This window comes from Podarcis bocagei, assembly GCF_964188305.1.
Source record: "Podarcis bocagei genome assembly, chromosome: 18".
Taxonomy (NCBI): Eukaryota; Metazoa; Chordata; class Lepidosauria; order Squamata; family Lacertidae; genus Podarcis; species Podarcis bocagei.
The window spans coordinates 5,392,615-5,410,837 of NC_138144.1; the positions used below are offsets into that span (position 1 = coordinate 5,392,615).

General features: G+C 49.5%; 1 protein-coding gene across 3 annotated transcripts in view; it reads left to right on the forward strand.

Annotated features, from left to right (window-relative positions):
- Positions 1-2,188: 2,188 nt before the first annotated feature.
- Positions 2,189-18,223, forward strand: part of NRTN (neurturin) — a 62,964-nt gene continuing 46,929 nt past the window's right edge. For 2 of the 3 annotated variants that reach the window (XM_081178076.1, XM_081178078.1), the window contains exon 1: positions 2,189-3,250. Coding sequence is in view for 1 of the 3 variants with exons in the window: in XM_081178078.1 (XP_081034204.1) it covers positions 3,222-3,250 (29 nt within the window). In the remaining 2 variants the exon portion in view is untranslated. The remainder of the gene's footprint in view (positions 3,251-18,223) is intronic. The other variant, XM_081178077.1, reaches the window with a different exon arrangement.

The window sequence follows — 18,223 nt, forward strand, 5'->3', positions numbered from 1 at the left end:
CGTCAGAACTTTCTGGGTACAGTGGTACCTCGGGTTACATACACTTCAGGTTACAGACTCCGCTAACCCAGAAATAGTGCTTCAGGTTAAGAACTTTGCTTCAGGATGAGAACAGAAATCGTGCTCCGGCGGCGCAGTGGCAGCAGGAGGCCCCATTAGCTAAAGTGGTGCTTCAGGTTAAGAACAGTTTCAGGTTAAGCACGGACCTCCGGAACAAATTAAGAACTTAACCCGAGGTACCACTGTATTGGTGGTTAGGCATTGGTATTGTTCTGTAGATGAAAGAGGGGCGGTAGCGCCATCACCTGCCCCACATATTGAAGGGTAGTCCGATAAAGGATTCCGGGGTGTGTGGCTCTGTCTGAAGCCTAGGGAGGTGAGGGCCTAAGGCACGCCCCCTATTGGTGACCCCGGGGGAGTTCCTAGTTGATGTGCATCAGCAGGACTCCCCCTACTGGTGGTTAACCCTTCCCGGACTTCAAGCAGACGGGTTGGAGTTGGATATACAGTGGTGCCTCGCAAGACGAAAAGAATCCGTTCTGTGATTCTCTTCGTCTAGCGGTTTTTTCATCTTGCGAAGCAAGCCCATTGACGGATTAGCGGATTAGCGCTACAGTGGTGCCCCGCAAGACGAATGCCTCGCAAGACGGAAAACTCGCTAGACGAAAGAGTTTTCCATTTTGGAGGTGCTTCGCAAAACGAATTTCCTATGGGCTTGCTTCGCAAGACAATAATGTCTTGCAAGTTCCTGCTGGTTTTCCCCCCCTTTCCCACCCCTTTTCCTAAGCCGCTAAGCCGCTTATCAGCTGATCTGATCAGCAGATAAGCTGCTAAAAGCCGCTAAAAGCCGCTAATAGCGCTAATAGCACTAATCCGCTAATCCGTCAATGGGCTTGCTTCGCAAGACGAAAAAACCGCTAGACGAAGAGAATCACAGAACGGATTCTTTTCGTCTTGCGAGGCACCACTGTATTAGCGCTATTTTTAGCGGCTTTTAGCGGTTTATCTGCTGATCGGATCAGCTGATAAGCGGCTTAGCGGCTTAGAAAAGGGGGGGAGGAAAAAAACCCAGCAGGAACTTGCAAGACATTGTCGTCTTGCGAAGCAAGCCCGTAGGAAATTCGTTTTGCGAAGCACCTCCAAAACGGAAAACTCTTTCGTCTAGCGAGTTTTCCGTCTTGCGAGGCATTCGTCTTGCGGGGCACCACTGTAGTCGGTTAGGACCAATGCCTAAGCCAATATTGCTCATCACCTGTAATCAATAAAGTTGTGGCCTTTTTTAAAAAGCACATTAACCTTAATAATTGCATAATGTGTCATTATTTCCACCTGGGGAACTCTCCATGCAATGCTAGGGTCAAATCACTTGTGGCTTCCTGGGACAGCTCAGCAGGCAGAGTTGCAAGACTCTTAATCTCAGGGCTGTGGGTTCCAGCCCCACACTGGGCAAAAGATTCCTGGATCACAGGGGGTTGGTCTGGATGACCCTTGGGGTCCCTTTCTACAATTCTATGAGTCTATGAAAGAAAAGTGGAGCAGAACAAGCAGGTTCTGTAGAATACTCTCTCCTTTCTGCCTTCCTACAAATCACTCTTCAATTTGCGGACTTCCCTGTGTGGCCTTCCTTTCTGAAAATCACCACTCCAAATTTTGACTGCCCTCATCTGTATCCATCCACCCCCTGGTTTTCCCCCCATGCCCTCCCCCTCAGTCTCGTTTGTTTATTTTACTTTGTAGGCTCCTAGGAGGCGGAGAGCCGTCTTCCACATTTTTGCCTCCGCGAGGAAGACAGCATGCGAATCGATGATGTCTACAAAAAGTGCCTCTTAAACGGCAAACGCCCGGATGACATCCTCGCTGAGCTATTTCAAATAAAATGTCCTCACCTGGTACTTAAAATAAAATCGCTCCTCTCGTCTCTCCACACCCCCTACCCCCCCCCCCCAAACATCTAGATTTTCCAGCCCTCTCATCCTTCTCTCTTCCCATGGTTTGGGAGACGCAGCTCCGACCGTCTCAGGAAAGACACACTTAATCTTTTGGGCACTGGGGGGAAATTTGACACCCTCAGCCTTGGTGGTGGAGGGTGGGGCTTGCTGAAACCCCTCCCCTCATGCATTCGGCTCTGTGGACTGCACCTTCTCCGCCCCCCTCCTTTCAACCCCCCCAGAAAAAGAGTTGGAAGGCAGGAACAGATCCGCCAAACCCTTTCACTGTTCCCCCTAAAGCAGAGAAGCTCCAAGGTGAATGTGAAAAATGCAAAGTAGAGGAGAAGGAAAATAGCTGCTGAGGAAGGAAATAACTTCTTGAAAAGTGACAGAACCAGAAGCCTTGGGTTTGTTTTTTTTGGTGTGTGGGGTTCCCCCCCCCCTGCATGTGTGCTCCTTGCTTGCTTTCTCTCCCCCCCCCCCCTGCAACCCTGCTGTTCCGTCTCCAAAGGATTGCTGAGTTGAGGCTGGCAGCTGGCTAGGAAGAGGAGGAAAAGTCAGCGTTTATGCACACCAGACGCACCAGCGCAAAGAGACTCCAGCTGCGGCCGGGAGAAGCGCTTCGGAAAGGGCATCCAAGTGACCTTTGCAGGCCTGAAGACCGCCACCTTCCTCGCAGGGGGAGGCAGCAAGAAGTGGCAGGGAATTAGCCAGCTGGGGGAGACCGATTCGCCAGGTGCCCAAAGGGGGAGGCTCCGCTGGCGAGGATCGCACCTGGCCCAGGGGGAGAGCCACGTGCAGAAGTCCACCTGCTTGACCTCCCCCCAGAGGACCTCTTCTCCCTCGGGGCCAGGCGAAGGAGGAAGGCCCAGGTCAGCAGAGGGAGCGTCCTCCACCGCCGAGAGCCACAAAAACTTCTGGAATCTGTCGTCCCCGGACCGTTTCCGATGTCCCTCGAAGTCTGGATCCCCAGGGAGCGAGAAGATGGGTTTTGGTAGCAGAGCTGCCCTGGTTTGGCAGAAGGCAGAAAGCGGAATGAGGTTTTGCAGGGCGGTTGGTGCTCAGAAGGAGGATTAACCCAAAGTCGGGTGTGGAGGTTTTCTGGAGTTGCCGCTGAATTATTTTTGGACTTTTCTGGATGAGATGGGCCCTTTGAGGTGATTTGTGTTCCCACCCCCCACCCCACCCCTTGTGTTTTTGTGGGTTGTTTGTTTTGTTTTTGCAAGGATGACTGGCCTTGTGGGTTTTGATTCTTTCGGAGATCTCTGCTTTCTCGGGGACGCTTTTTGACGGATGATTTTCGGAGAGACTGGACTGCGAAGGTAAGAGGACGGGGGTTCTTCCCATTGTTTTCCGGGCTGTGAAGGAAGGGTGAAATCCTGCTTTCTGGGGGAGGTGGAAATGTGAGGACATGCAGAGTTTGAGGACAACTTGCTGAGATCATTTTAACAACCAGATCAATAGGAGAAGTTTCTTAAATATGGGAGGGTGACAAAAGATGTGTACATTTCCTCTTTTCCCCCCGGTGCCATCTCAAATCAGATCTGTCCCTGCAGCAGAATGAGGTGGTCGGATCCTGATGAATTAGAATGGCTTTATACCCCTTCAGGCTGCATGGAGTGGCGGGGGAAATAGGAAATTATACATTGGTTTATTTACACTCCGGTGTTTCACACAGGGGGGTCATTTGCAGTCCCCCCTAGAGACGACAAAGATTGAATCCTGGCATCCAAAATAGTTTCCCTACCCTTGGGCTCCATCCCTTCTCCAGCCACAGTTTTGAGCATTCCCCCATATTAAAATGAAAGCCAAGCAAAATGCCCCGCAAGCAGAAATCTAGCACAGCACGCAGAGGGCAAGGTTTTTCTCCTTGCGGTCAAACAAGGAGCTTTTTTTTCTTTTGCATTTTACATGTCAGGAAGCATTTGAGCATTCCCCCCCCCACTTGCAACCTTGAAAGCAGCACAGTCCACTACTCCCTCCCTCCTCAGGGCCATGCTTTTGGGCAAAGTGGAAATTCTACTTTTTGAACACAGGACCGGAGTCGGGAATTTATTTCTGGGCGGCTTAATGTAGCCTACGGTGAACGAACTTTACAAATTTGGGGGGCTCTCAGAAGCTGTATAGAGAATAGTTTTCATATCTCTTGTTAGAGGGGTAGGGCAGTGCCAAATACTCAACTAACTGGGACTAAGAATTTATCCCTAGATTTAAATATTTGGCTTTTTAAAAGGGGTTAGGGGGATACCAAGAACACTGATATACCAACTGCTTCATTCACTAATTAATGAATAGCATATCTCCCCAGTGTTGACAGGGATGTGCAAAGTTAAAATCCCCAGGGAAGAATTTTGCATGTGAAATAACGGCTCGACGCACATGTTTCAACAGTGCGTAAACCAGAAAACTCTGCTTTCTCCCTGTACAGTTAGTGCAGGGGAGGTAAATGAGAGCACAAGATATTCCTCCGTTTTCACGAATACATAAATGAGTATCAGATCAGCCGCTCGCATCAGCTATGAACTCGTTTCCAGAACTGCCCAACTTCTACTTACGGGAGCAAAACTGCATAGCCGACTATCGCAAACTCGGAATTTATTTATTTAGCGAAATCTAGCTTTGGGATACAGTGTGATTTCCTCACTTGCTGGCGACAAGAGCATGAAGCTTGCACATTGTAATCGGTATGCCTAGGTGCACATTTAGAAATACCGTATTTTTTGCTCTATAAGACTCACTTTTTCCCTCCTAAAAAGTAAGGGGAAATGTGTGTGTGTGTGTTAGGGAGCGAATGCAGGCTGCGCAGCTATCCCAGAAGCCAGAACAGCAAGAGGGATTGCTGCTTTCGCTGCGCAGCGATCCCTCTTGCTGTTCTGGCTTCTGAGATTCAGAATATTTCCCCCCTTGTTTTCCTCCTCCAAAAACTAGGTGCGTCTTGTGGTCTGGTGCGTCTTATAGAGCGAAAAATACGGTAATTGCAAAGGTTTATATAGAGATGCGTTTCATCTCCTGGGAATGGGGACGATTGACAAGGCGACTTGTATTCTGCATCTGTAAACTGACTTGAGTCTTTGTCTGGGAAAAAGACAAGGAATAAATATACCATCATCATCATCAATATCACAGTCTGTTGTTGATGTGCTCATTGTGGATGGGAAGCATGGAAGTATTTTCAGATCTGCCTTCTTGGTGTTATTTGGCAGTGTTCAGACCAGTGCCGGATTTACGTATAAGCTAAACAAGCTATAGCTCAGGGCCCCACTCTCTTGGGGCCCCCCCCCAAAAAATAAAGGAAAAGTAAACACTGGATGTACATTTCCAAAATATAAGATAAAAAGCAAACCAATAATATAAGACCTACATACAGCAACAGTGCTTTGTGTTGTGCAGGCTCCTATGATGTAAGTCAGGCATAAGCAAACTCGGCTTCCAGATGTTTGGGGGCTACAATTCCCATTATCCCCGACCACTGGTCCTGCTAGCTAGGGATGATGGGTGTTGTAGTCCCAAAACATCTGGAGGGCCGAGTTTGCCTATGCCTGGTGTAAGTCATGGGCCCCGCCTGCTAGCCTGCTCCTGAAAATATCACTGGTTTGCTCCTTTCTATATATAGGGTGCCGACATTCTGCATGGACTGGTTGCAACATGGGCAAATGGCTTGAGATACCTATGAGGTCCATAAATGACCGTATAGCACATATTCGACACAAAAAAACAGCGACAATTTGTTGTGGACAAAGGACAGCTGGACATAGAATGGGCGTGGTTCAGACTTTACATTTAAATACATACGATTGGATCCTGACGTTTACCCACTACAGAGCTACATTTCCCAGCACCCAGAGCAAACTACAGTTCCCAGGATTCCTTTGGGGGGGGGAGTCACGTGTCCTTAGAATCATAGAATCATAGCGTTGGAAGAGACCACAAGGGCCATCGAGTCCAACCCCCTGCCAAGCAGGAAACACCATCAGAGCACTCCTGACATATGGTTGTCAAGCCTCTGCTTAAAGACCTCCAAAGAAGGAGACTCCACCACACTCCTTGGCAGCAAATTCCACTGTCAAACAGCTCTTACTGTCAGGAAGTTCTTCCTAATGTTTAGGTGGAATCTTCTTTCTTGTAGTTTGGATCCATTGCTCCGTGTCCGCTTCTCTGGAGTGTGTGTGTCTGCAGACTTTTGTCTCTAAACTAGGCTTGGGCTAGACAGCCCCCAGACAGAGAGCAGACCCTCCAAGCCTCTCTGTTTTCCAGGGACAGTCCCGGATTTACAGAAGCCATCCCAGTTTCTGATCTGATCCCGGAACGTCCCGCTTTTCCTTAGGGCGTCCTTATTTTCATCGGAAAAACGTTGGAGGGTACGAAGTTATGTGACTGCCCGCCCCCAAGCCAAGGAGATAAGTCACAATACAACCTTTAGAAGACGTCTGGATAGGGAGGCTTCTTAATGTTCCATGTTTTATTATGTTTTCATCTATGTTGGAAGCTGCCCAGAGTGGCTGGAGCAACCCATAAATAACGAAGTTGTTGTTGTTGTTGTTCTTGTTATTATTTTTATTATTGGTGTTCCAGTCAGACAAGCAAACTGCTAGGTTGGCAGGAGCTGGGACTGAGCAATGGGAGCTGACCCCGTCGTGGGAATTTGAACCGCCAACCTTCTGATTGGCAAGCCCTAGGCTTTCCCGTGTCCCTAAAGGTAATGGCAAAGGGACCATTGACCGTTAGGTCCAGTCACGGATGATTCTGGGGCTGCGGCGCTCATCTCACTTTATTGGCCAATGGAGCCGGCGTACAGCTTCTGGGTCATGTGTCCAGCAGGACTAAGCCGCTTCTGGCCAACCAGAGCAGCGCACGGAAACGTCGTTTACCTTCCCGCCAGAGCGGTACCTATTTATCTACTTGTGCTGGTGTGCTTTCGAACTGCTATGTTGGCAGGAGCAGGGACTGAGCAACGGGAGCTCACCCCGTTCATCGCGGGGATTCGAACCGCCGACCTTCTGATCGGCAAGCCCTAGGCTCTGTGATTTTGTGATCCTGAACTCAGCTTCAAGGTTCCATCTGTCTCTCTCTATAGATCACTCTCTTGTTCCTCAAATTCCTCTGGCCGCTCGCTCTTTCGAGACGCTGCCAGGCGCCGTGGAGTGTCTTAAGTCATATAAATTTTTACTGTATTGCAATCTCAAGTGCCTTCTGGAGAAGCGGAGGACCGCTGCCAAGCCGCTTCACGAGAAAACTTTGTTTAGGGAAGCGTGTTTATTCCAAGGCCCTACTCCTCCCCTCCCGGTTCTGCAGACTGTGGCCGCATTTCCCCCCAAGCACGCATGCTTTCCTTGACTGAGATGGTTGTTCCTGAACCATGCGCTGAGTGGTGGCTGGTGCTCCTTGCGACTGGACCCAGAACCAAGTACAAGGCAGGGCCAAGCCATTCTACTTTGGTCTCGCTCCTCTTCCCTCCTGAGTTCTACAGGAGCAGCCTTGGGTCTTGAGGAGCAGGAGGAAGCTGGAAGGAAGCATCTCCCTCTAGTTTGGCTGAAAGTAACCAAAGTCCGTATAGTTAAAGCTATGGTTTTCCCAGTAGTGATGTATGGAAGTGAGAGCTGGACCATAAAGAAGGCTGATCGCCAAAGAATGGATGCTTTTGAATTCTGGTGCTGGAGGAGACTCTTGAGAGTCCCATGGACTGCAAGAAGATCAAACCTCTCCATTCTGAAGGAAATCCGCCCTGAGTGCTCACTACAATGACAGATCCTGAAGCTGAGACTCCAAGACTTTGGCTACTTCATGAGAAGAGAAGACTCCCTGGAAAAGACCCTGATGTTGGGAAAGATGGAGCGCACAAGGAGAAGGGGACGACAGAGGACGAGATGGTGGGACAGTGTTCGAAGCTACCAGCATGAGTTTGACCAAACTGCGGGAGGCAGTGGAAGACAGGAGGGCCTGGCATGCTCTGGTCCAGGGGGTCACGAAGAGTCGGACACAACTAAGTGACTAAACAACAACAAAGGATCTAGTGGCTGGCTGAGGGCATGCATAGAACACTTGTCCTGAAAGACCTCCATTGGCTCCCAGTACGTTTCCGAGCACAATTCAAAGTGTTCGTGCTGACCTTGAAAGCCCTAAGCAGCCTTGACCCAGTAGACCTGAAGGAGCGTCTCCTCCCCCATCGTTCTGCCCAGACACTGAGGTCCAGCTCCGAGGGCCTTCTGGCGGTTCCCTCACTGCGAGAAGTGAGGTTACAGGGAAATAGGCAGAGGGCCTTCTTGGTGGTGGTGCCCTCCCATCAGATGTCAAGGAAATAAACAACTATCTAACTTTGAGAAGACATCTAAAGGCGGACCTCTTTAGGGAAGTTTCTAATGTTTGATGTGTTTTTAATATCCTGTTGGAAGCCGCCCAGAGTGACTGGGGAGACCCGGCCAGATGGGCGGGGTATAAGTAATTTATTATTATTATTATTATTATTATTATTATTATTATTATTATTATTATTTAGTGTTTGGGGCACACTGAGCCAATTCTGTTTCAGCGACTAAGTACCAGTTGTCAACTTGTGGGGCAATATCTGGAGAAGCGAGAAGTTGTCTACTTTTGCATTGTCAAAAAGGGATCCCTGAGCTACCTGTTCAATGAATACTCTTTCCTGCTGTGGCTACCATTTGTGGGAGGTATTTAAACAGCATCAGGTTGTTCGTCTGTCGGGGATGCTGTGCATTCATGAAGGGATTTCTCCTCGACCTGTCTTCCTCACAGCTGTTTCTGTTCCGCTGCAATTCGGTTCCGCCAAATGCCACATTCCTCTGTCTCCCTGCCTGCTATTTAACGCAACCTCGGCGATTGTTTGCATATGTTAGCCTAAGCTGTGAATTCCATGGAACTAAGGGCATAATTATTTCTACCCCCTCCGCTGAAATGCAAAGGAAGCGCGATTTAAACGGGGGGGGGGGGGGGGAAGTAATCAGTTACAGGCAGAAAACAACAGCGGTGAACCTCTAAACGTCTCCACCACCGCACCCTTTTCTTGCAGGGCTCCACTCGCTTGATTGTTTTGCTGTCCCTTTTCCAAACCTTTTCCAAACTCTTCAATGTCCTTTTTGAGCTACGGCGACCAGAAATATACATTGTGCATCTGCACGAGGTCATTGTGATATGGACAGTTTTGTTTTCACTTCCTTTCCTAATGATCCCTAGCGTGGAATTTGCCTTTTGCAAGACCACTACACACCTGATCTATTTAGCTCAGTTGTTGTCTCCACAGACAGGCAGCGAGTCTCTAGAGATCTGGTCATTTTGGGCTTCCTGGCACTGTGGGTTAAACCACAGAGCCTAGGGCTTGCTGATCAGAAGGTCGACTGTTCGAATCCCCGCAACGGGGTGAGCTCCCGTTGCTCGGTCCCTGCTCCTGCCCACCTAGCAGTTCGAAAGCACGCCAGCACAAGTAGATAAATAGGTACCGCTCCGGCGGGAAGGTAAACGGCGTTTCCGTGCACTGCTCTGGTTTGCCAGAAGCGGCTTAGTCATGCTGGCCACATGACCCGGAAGCTGTACGCTGGCTCCCTCGGCCGGCTCCCTCCCTCTAATCTTCCCACTTGTCCATATCGGTCTCTTGGCCACCATTAGGGTGTGAAGAATCCGCTGTCCTGTTGTCAATTTCCATACAATGGGTATATCATTCAAGAGCCTATGCACTTCCGAATTTTTTTTTCTCCGTAGTGTCTTGCTTCTATAGTCCAGCACTTTCCCCAAAAACTTAATAAAAGCATATGTTTCAGAGAAGCTAAAGGTAAAGGACCCCTGTTCGGTTAAGTCCAGTCAAAGGCGACTATGGGGTTGCGGCGCTCATCTTGCTTTCAGGCCGAGGGATCCGGCGTTTGTCTACAGACAGCTTTCTGGGTCATGTGGCCAGCAGGACTCAACCGTTTCTGGCGCAACGGGACACCGTGATGGAAACCAGAGCGCACGGAAACACCATTTACCTTCCCGTTACAGTGGTACCTATTTATCTACTTGCACTGGTGTGCTTTCGAACTGCTAGGCGGGCAGGAGCTGGGACAAAGTAACGGGAGCTCACCCCATCGCGGGGATTCGAACCGTCGACCTTCCGATCGGCAAGCCCAAGAGGCCCAGTGGTTTAGACCACAGTGCCACCCGTGTGCATTGTTCCATATTACATCTCCAGCGAAGAGCTACATTGGATAGTCCTTTCTTCTACAAACATAAGGGAGTCTAGTAGATTCTAAATAGCATCAAGCGTGGACCCACTTAGAAACATGCTGCAGAAATCCATTTTTAACTTGGGCTTCTGCAACCTGCATGTGAACTGTCCTCACATCCTCTTGCATCGAAGCACGCAAAGGCTATTTGCCATTTTTTTTTGCTCTATAACAGTGTTTCCCAACCAGTGTTCCGCGGCACACTAGTGTGCCGCGAGACGTTGCCTGGTGTGCCGTGGGAGGGAGGCGGGCGAGTCGGGCGGCGAGAGGCGGGGCGGCGGCGGCGAGGAGAGGCCGCCCAGCGCGGGGCTCTCGCCGTCTGCCTGCCTGGCTGCCTGCGTGGCGCTGACGTCACGGGGCTGTAACATGCCCCACATAGGCACACGCGGGGCGGCAAGCGAGCTCCCTCCCACATCCCATCGCCGCTCGCTTCGGCCAGCCTACTGGGCTGTCGCAGGCGGAAGGCCTGCGCATGCGCAAGGTTTTCGCGCCTTCGGGATTCCCTTCACGCCTTCCTCCTCCCGGGTCCTTGAGAGCACGGGAAGCGGCAGCGCGAGACCGGCATTGAGCCTGGTAGGTATTGCGCTTGCCAAGGCAGTCATTTGGGAAATGAAAACTTGCAAAGCAAGCAACCAGTTCAATCTGAAGTACGTGTATGCTTAATATCCTGTATCTGAAACCTGTTCTGCCCCCTCCCCCACACTTGGTGCCATTTTCATCTACACATGCAGCAGAGTAAGTTGACCCAGAATAGTACCAATTCAGATGGCAGATGGGAGAATGACAGTGCTGAATGCTTTCCCATGTAGAACAGTCCCTGCAAATAAAAACCTAGCATATTTGGAAGAGGGATGCTAGCCTAACCATTACCTTCTATGCTGTTACTATTTTTTTATTTTTTTTTTACATAAGTAAAAAGTGACCTTCCCCCATCTGGCATGGTGGTGTGCCTCGAGATTTTTTTCATGAAACAAGTGTGCCTTTGCCCAAAAAAGGTTGGGAAACACTGCTCTATAAGACTCGCTTTTTCCCTCCTAAAAAGTAAGGGGAAATGTGTGTGCGTCTTATGGAGCGAATGCAGGCTGCGCAGCTATCCCAGAAGCCAGAACAGCAAGAGGGATCGCTGCTTTAACTGCTCAGCGATCCCTCTTGTTGTTCTGGCTTCTGAGATTCAGAATTTTTCTTTTCTTGTTTTCCTCCTCCAAAAACTAGGTGCGTCTTGTGGTCTGGTGCGTCTTATAGAGCGAAGAATACAGTATGCGCTCTCTCTGGCTCAAGGATTCATATTCTAAACCTGTGCCAAAATCAGCATCCCTCCCCCGTAATGCAAATTGAGGAAATGGGCGCAGCGCTTCTTCTTTTGCATAATTCTGATTTTCCTAGTTGAGGCAGGTGGGAGAGCCAATCTTTCCCCTCCCCTCCCCGGTTGCTGGAAAACTGCAGCCGATTTTTGCTCTTGAAACAGCTACTGAACCTCTCTCCCTGCTTCTGGAAATCCCAGTCTAGCGACAAAGCAGTACAAGTCGCCGTTGAGGCAGACGGGATGTGCGATGCCGCCTTCTTCCTTGTTAACTGGGAGAGGCAATGGGTGATATATCAAGCGTTATATGCACATCCTCTGAATGGCTTTCGCGCACATGGACTGAATATTTCCCAGAACCTCTCTCTCTCTCTAAGTAAAGCAAGCTGAGATTCTCAGGAAGTTGAGTTCTGGGGTCAAAGCTGCCTTCTGTGATTTTTACGGCGCTCCTGGAGAAACGCAGCGTCTAAACGCAGCCCTGGATTAGACCCATTTCCTGCTCTGTGAAGTAAGGTGGAACTCAGGAGGCTGGCGGTGAATGGAAAGAGGTCAGCTTTCTCCGCTCCTGAAATAACCTGCTTCCTTTGGGTTCTCCCGCACACCTCTATTTTACTGCCCTCCCAGTGCTCATAAAGACTTCACCATTCTCTCTCTATTCAAGTTGGAAGAGGATTTTGGAGGGGCACGCACACTTTGCAATTTGCTTTTGCATTTTGTTTCGGGAATATTTTATTTCTTCCTCCCAACTAGTCAATCAGCCAGTCAGTTTTATTGCACATAGCCAAAGGCTGCCGCAATGTACACGGAATTATTTGACAATTAAAAGAAAATATACTGAAAGACTTAAAACATTTATATTATCAAAACATTACGTACTCTAAACAGAGCTATAAAAGTACCCCAGTGTACAAATCAAGACATGAAACAATAAAATTCATAAGCTGAAATCATCACATGGCCACTAATGTTAAAAGCAATGTCAATTGATACAGTGTGCAGTTTATACTCGGAGTTTGGTGACAAAGATAGAGCATAGCCTGAGGTAGATAGATAGGATCAAATAAATTCATCTCCTTTACAGTTAATGGTTACCTTGGCTATATAATTTGCTTTAATTTTCCTAGCAGCAGTTGGAAAAAGTGCTACACGCTATTAGGAAGAACTTACTGATGACATGAGGTGTTTGACGCGCGGACGGACTCTCCTTAGAATCATAGAATCACAGAATTGGAAGGGACCCGGGGCGGTCATCTAGCCCAACCCCCCTGCAACGCCGGAAAATATGCAGCTGTCACATGCAGGGATCGAACCAACAACCTTGAGGTCTTCAGGACCACACTCTAACCTACTGAGCTATCCAGACTGTGCTCAACTTCCTCAGAGACTTTTAAAACTAGGCTGTGGGGGGGGGGGAGGAATTTGGTTTGGCTGATCGTTTAATGCAAACCCACCTGATTCACAATTTCTGAATCAATCTGTTGTTGTTTAGTCGTTTAGTCGTGTCCGGCTCTTCGTGACCCCCTGGACCAGAGCACGCCAGGCACTCCTGTCCTCCACTGCCTCCCGCAGTTGGGTCAAACTCATGCTGGTAGCTTGGAGAACACTGTCCCACCATCTCGTCCTCTGTTGTCCCCTTCTCCTTGTGCCCTCCATCTTTCCCAACATCAGGGTCTTTTTCTGGGAGTCTTCTCTTCTCCTGAGGTGGCCAAAGTCTTGGAGCCTCAGCTTCAGGATCTGTCCTTCCAGTGAGCACTCAGGGCTGATTTCCTTCAGAATGGAGAGGTTTGGTCTTCTTGCAGTCCATGGGACTCTCAAGAGTCTCCTCCAGCACCAGAATTCAAAAGCATCCATTCTTCAGCGATCCGCCTTCTTGATGGTCCAGCTCTCACTTCCATACATCACTACTGGGAAAACCATAGCTTTACCTATACGGACCTTTGTCGGCAAGGTGATGTCTCTGCTTTTTAAGATGCTGTCTAGGTTTGTCATTGCTTTTCTCCCGAGAAGCAGGCGTCTTTTAATTTCGTGGCTGCTGTCACCATCTGCAGTGATCATGGAGCCCAAGAAAGTAAAATCTCCCACTGCCTCCATTTCTTCCCCTTCTATTTGCCAGGAGGTGATGAGAAAAGTGGCCATGATCTTATGTTTTTTGCTGTTGAGCTTCAGACCATATTTTGCGCTCTCCTCTTTCACCCTCATTAAGAGGTTCTTTAATTCCTCCTCACTTTCTGCCATCAAAGTTGTGTCATCTGCATATCTGAGGTTGTTGATATTTCTTCTGGCAATCTTAATTCCAGTTTGGGATTTATCCAGTCCAGGCTTTGAAACGCAGCCGTCTTTCTGAATTCTCGCCCCTCCCTGAATTTTGTAATACAGCTCTACAGCCAGGAGCCGTACAAAAAAAGGCACGTACTAAGGGGATGTGTACATAAAAATGAATATATTGCTGAAAGAGGACCAATTCTGCAAAAGGGGATAGCTTTGTAAATAATGTGTAGCTTGGGAGAATTTTGCACTGAAACGATGAATTTTAACGACTTTACGATATTGCACATTGCTGCAGAAATGTAGAGAACTGCATTTAATGGGGGGCGGGTGAGAAACTGATAGAAACAGAAATTGTCAGATTTCCCCCTTAGTCTAAGGAGATCCCTTTCACTTCTGTGGTTCTGTGATAAATCTCCACCACCCCAGCCCCATTTACGTGTAGGATCTGAAACACAGATTCATAGCAGGGCAAGCTTACTCAGAAGCAAGCGTTGTTGGGTCCAATAAGGCCTACTCTCTAGTCTAGTAAGTAGCGATTGGGGATAAATTTGGTACCAGCAATCCTTCAAAATCTTCACCTATCTCCCGTCCAAAGATAACCCCCAAAGTGTCATACTTTAATAAAATAACAATTCACCGGGAGACAGCAAACTAAGTTATACTGAATTTAATGGGCTAGGGTTGTGGGTGGCGCTGTGGGTTAAACCACAGAGCCTAGGACTTGCCGATCAGAAGGTCGGAGGTTCGAATCCCCTTGACGGGGTGAGCTCCCGTTACTCGGTCCCTGCTCCTGCCAACCTAGCAGTTCGAAAGCACGTCAAAGTGCAAGTAGATAAATAGGTACCACTCCGGCAGGAAGATAAATGGCGTTTCCGTGCGCTGCTCTGGTTTGCTGGAAGCGGCTTAGTCCTGCTGGCCACATGACCCGGAAGCTGTACGCCGGCTCCCTTGGCCAATAAAGCGAGATGAGTGCTGCAACCCCAGAGTTGGCTATGACTGGATCTAACGGTCAGGGGTCCCTTTACCTTTTAACTTTAACTCCATTGATTTCAATAGGTCATCTCTATTACTAACATTCAATGATACCCACATTGGGGTTTTTTAAAAATAATAATAAGACAGCTTTAGGGCTTGTTTGGTTTCTTAAACCACTTAATACAACCAACTAAAACAAACAGAGGCAGAAGGATTTATTTATTCAAAGAAGTAGCGGTTGTCAGTATATTGTTATAAGCACTTCTCTGAATGGGGAGATATCCTAAAATAAGCGCTGCTGCAGCCCTTAAGAACCCAGAGAGCTCCTTATATGGGCTGCTTATATGGAATCAGACCATTGGCCCATTTAGTCCAGTATTGGCTGCACAGGCTTGCAGCAGTAGCTCTCCAGGATTCCAGACAGTGTGGTGTAATGGTTAAGGGCGGTAGACTCGTAATCTGGTGAACTGGGTTCGCTTCCCCGCTCCTCCACATGCAGCTGCTGGGTGACCTTGGGCCAGCTAGGCTGTTTTCGGTCCTCACATTAGGGGGTTACCTAACTACTCAAGAGGTACACGGGTGGACAAAACTGTGGAAACCTTTTGGGAAATTTCTGAGGTTTGATGTCTCATAACACCACCAGAACCAATGTGGTGTAGTGGTTAAGAGCAGTAGACTCGTAATCTGGTGAACCGGGTTCGCTTCCCCGCTCCTCCACATGCAGCTGCTGGGTGACCTTGGGCCAGTCACACTTCTCTGAAGTCTCTCAGCCCCACTCACCTCACAGAGTGTTTGTTGTGGGGGAGGAAGGGAAAGGAGAACGTTAGCCGCTTTGAGACTCCTTAGGGTAGTGATAAAGCGGGGTATCAAATCCAAACTCCTCTTCTTCTTCTACCTGAACACAAGGTGTTTTCAGGAATCATTTGTCAGGCGAGTGTTCACATAACAGGTTGACGATTTCCATTGATTCCTATGGGGAAATTTCTAATGCGTTCCCAGCCATGGAATTTCGACCCCCCCAAAAATGCCTCAGGCATCATCTGAACCTAGTCTGGGGTCTGATCCTGAAGAGTCCCAGTCTGCACAGGTTCCCCTGCAACCAACACCAGCTGGGCTGAGTCAGGGGCCTGATCCTGCCCTGGCTCCAGATGCGGGGATTCCCTCGTTGCCTCCAGCTGGGCCATCACTTACAGCTGCTCCACTACCGGTTGGGTCAGGGGAGGCTGAGGTGGCCCCTGGGTCTAGTAACCCACCGACGTCTCCCGAGCTGCAGAGACTGAGGTCTGAGAGAAGGAGAGACCTGAGTTCTCGCAGGAGGAGTGCTCGCCTTCATGCGAGACAGGGAGGTGAGTCGCTGGGGGATCAGGACTGGCCGTTACCCCGACAGAGATAAAAGGCTGTCGGACCCCGCCCCAGGTTGCGGGAGCAACATTGCTGTATGATAGATCCTGCCTGAGATCCTGTACCTGTCCTTCCCTGGTTTCCTGCCTTGACCCTGTTGGACTGACTCCTAGAGGAACCTTTGGATTCGGGACCACACCTGGACCGCGTTGCTCGGGTTACCCCTAGGGCCGGCATAAAAGGTAAAGGGACCCTGACCATTAGGTCCAGTCGTGGCCGACTCTGGGGTTGCGGCGCTCATCTCGCTTTATTGGCCGAGGGAGCCGGCATACAGCTTCCGGGTCATGTGTCCAGCAGGACTAAGCCGCTTCTGGCAAACCAGAGTAGCGCACGGAAACGCCGTTTACCTTCCCACCGGAACGGTACCTATTTATCTCCTTGCACTTTGACGTGCTTTCGAACTGCTAGGTTGGCAGGAGCTGGGACCGAGCAACGGGAGCTCACCCCGTCACGGGGATTCGAACCGCCGACCTTCTGATCGGCAAGTCCTAGGCTCTGTGGCTTAACCCAGAGCGCCATCCGTGTCCCAGGGCCAGTATACTTACGCCCTTATTTGTGACTGTCCCCGTGATGCGCCTGCGGTTGTGGGCATCTGGAGTGAGAGGCCCTCCGCTTGAACCTACGTTCTGCTGCTTCAGAACTGGACCCAGTCCAGAGCAGTGGAATCTTCCATGGGATAAAGGAAAGTATGTGAAACATCCTTTCTCCCTTCCTCTGACTAGCTCCAGCTGGGTTTAGTGCGGCCCCGTTCCCTTTCACGGCTGTTTTCAGCGCCGGAGAGCGAGCGAGCAAAGAAATGTGTTTCATTTCACCTCTGCTTTTGGGAAGCGAGAAGAGTTATCCCTCTCCCCACTTGCATTTTCTTCTTTAGAAAAAGAACACACACACACACACACCCGCCCTGTTGTGTTCTTGTGACTTTTATGAAGTGTTTCGCTCTGCTGTGCAGGCGGTCCCATTCCTGCAGAAAGAGGAGGAGGGAAAGTCTTGGTGGGGGGGCGGTTGTGGGCCCTGGGGGGGAGCACTGCCCCCATTGTAGGGGCGAGGGCACAAAGCTTGTTAAATGTTCCATGTGTGACTTTTTGTACATATATGGTAGCTTGGAAGGAAGAGGGAAAGAGGAAGGAGCGACGGGAAACTCATTAGCACGCCCTGTCTTCAGCCAAAAACCGGGAACTGCTTTGAAGATAATAATACCTTGTTGTCTATGTACAACCTGTGTGCAATGAAATTAACTGAGCCTCCCCCCCAAAAACACTCAATTTCATTGCTCTCTGCGTGCTTGTCGCACAACACACCAACCCCAAAAGTCAGTTGCACTGTATTATTTTCCGTTCAACAGCCTAACAGCCCACGGATAGAAACTGCTTTTTTAGTCTGTTGGTGCAACTGATTATGGGGACGTGGGTGGCGCTGTGGGTTAAACCACAGAGCTTAGGACTTGCCGATCAGAAGGTCGGCGGTTCGAATCCCCGCGATGACGGGGTGAGCTCCCGTTGCTCGGTCCCTGCTCCTGCCAACCTAGCAGTTTGAAAGCACACCAGTGCAAGTAGATAAATAGGTCCCGTTCCGGTGGGAAGGTAAACGGCGTTTCCGTGCGCTGCTCTGGTTTCGCCAGAAGCAGCTTAGTCATGCTGGCCACATGACCTGGAAGCTGTACACTGGCTCCCTTGGCCAGTAAAGCGAGATGAGCGCCACAACCCCAGAGTCGTCCGCAACTGGACCTGATGGTCAGGGGTCCCTTTACCTTACGACTGATTATACTTCTATAGCTCCTGTCCGAAGGTAGAAGATTAAAGAGGTGCTGGCCGGGGTGTGAATCATCCCTGAGAATTTTCCTCGCTCTCCTAAGGCAACGATCCCTTGCAATGTCATCTATGGGGCTCAGGGGGCAGCCTATGATATCATATGCTGTGTTCACCACCCTCTGTAAAGACTTTCTGTCCGTGACTGTCAAGCCAATGTACCACACTGTGATACAATATGAGTGGACACTTTCTGTTGTGGACCGGTTGAAGGAGGTCATCAGTTGTTGTTTAACACTGTTCTCTCGCAAGACCCTGAGGAAATGGAGTCTCTGTTGGGTCTTCCTAGCCACCTGAGTTATATTGTTTTTCTGTCCCCACCCCCAATTTTTTATT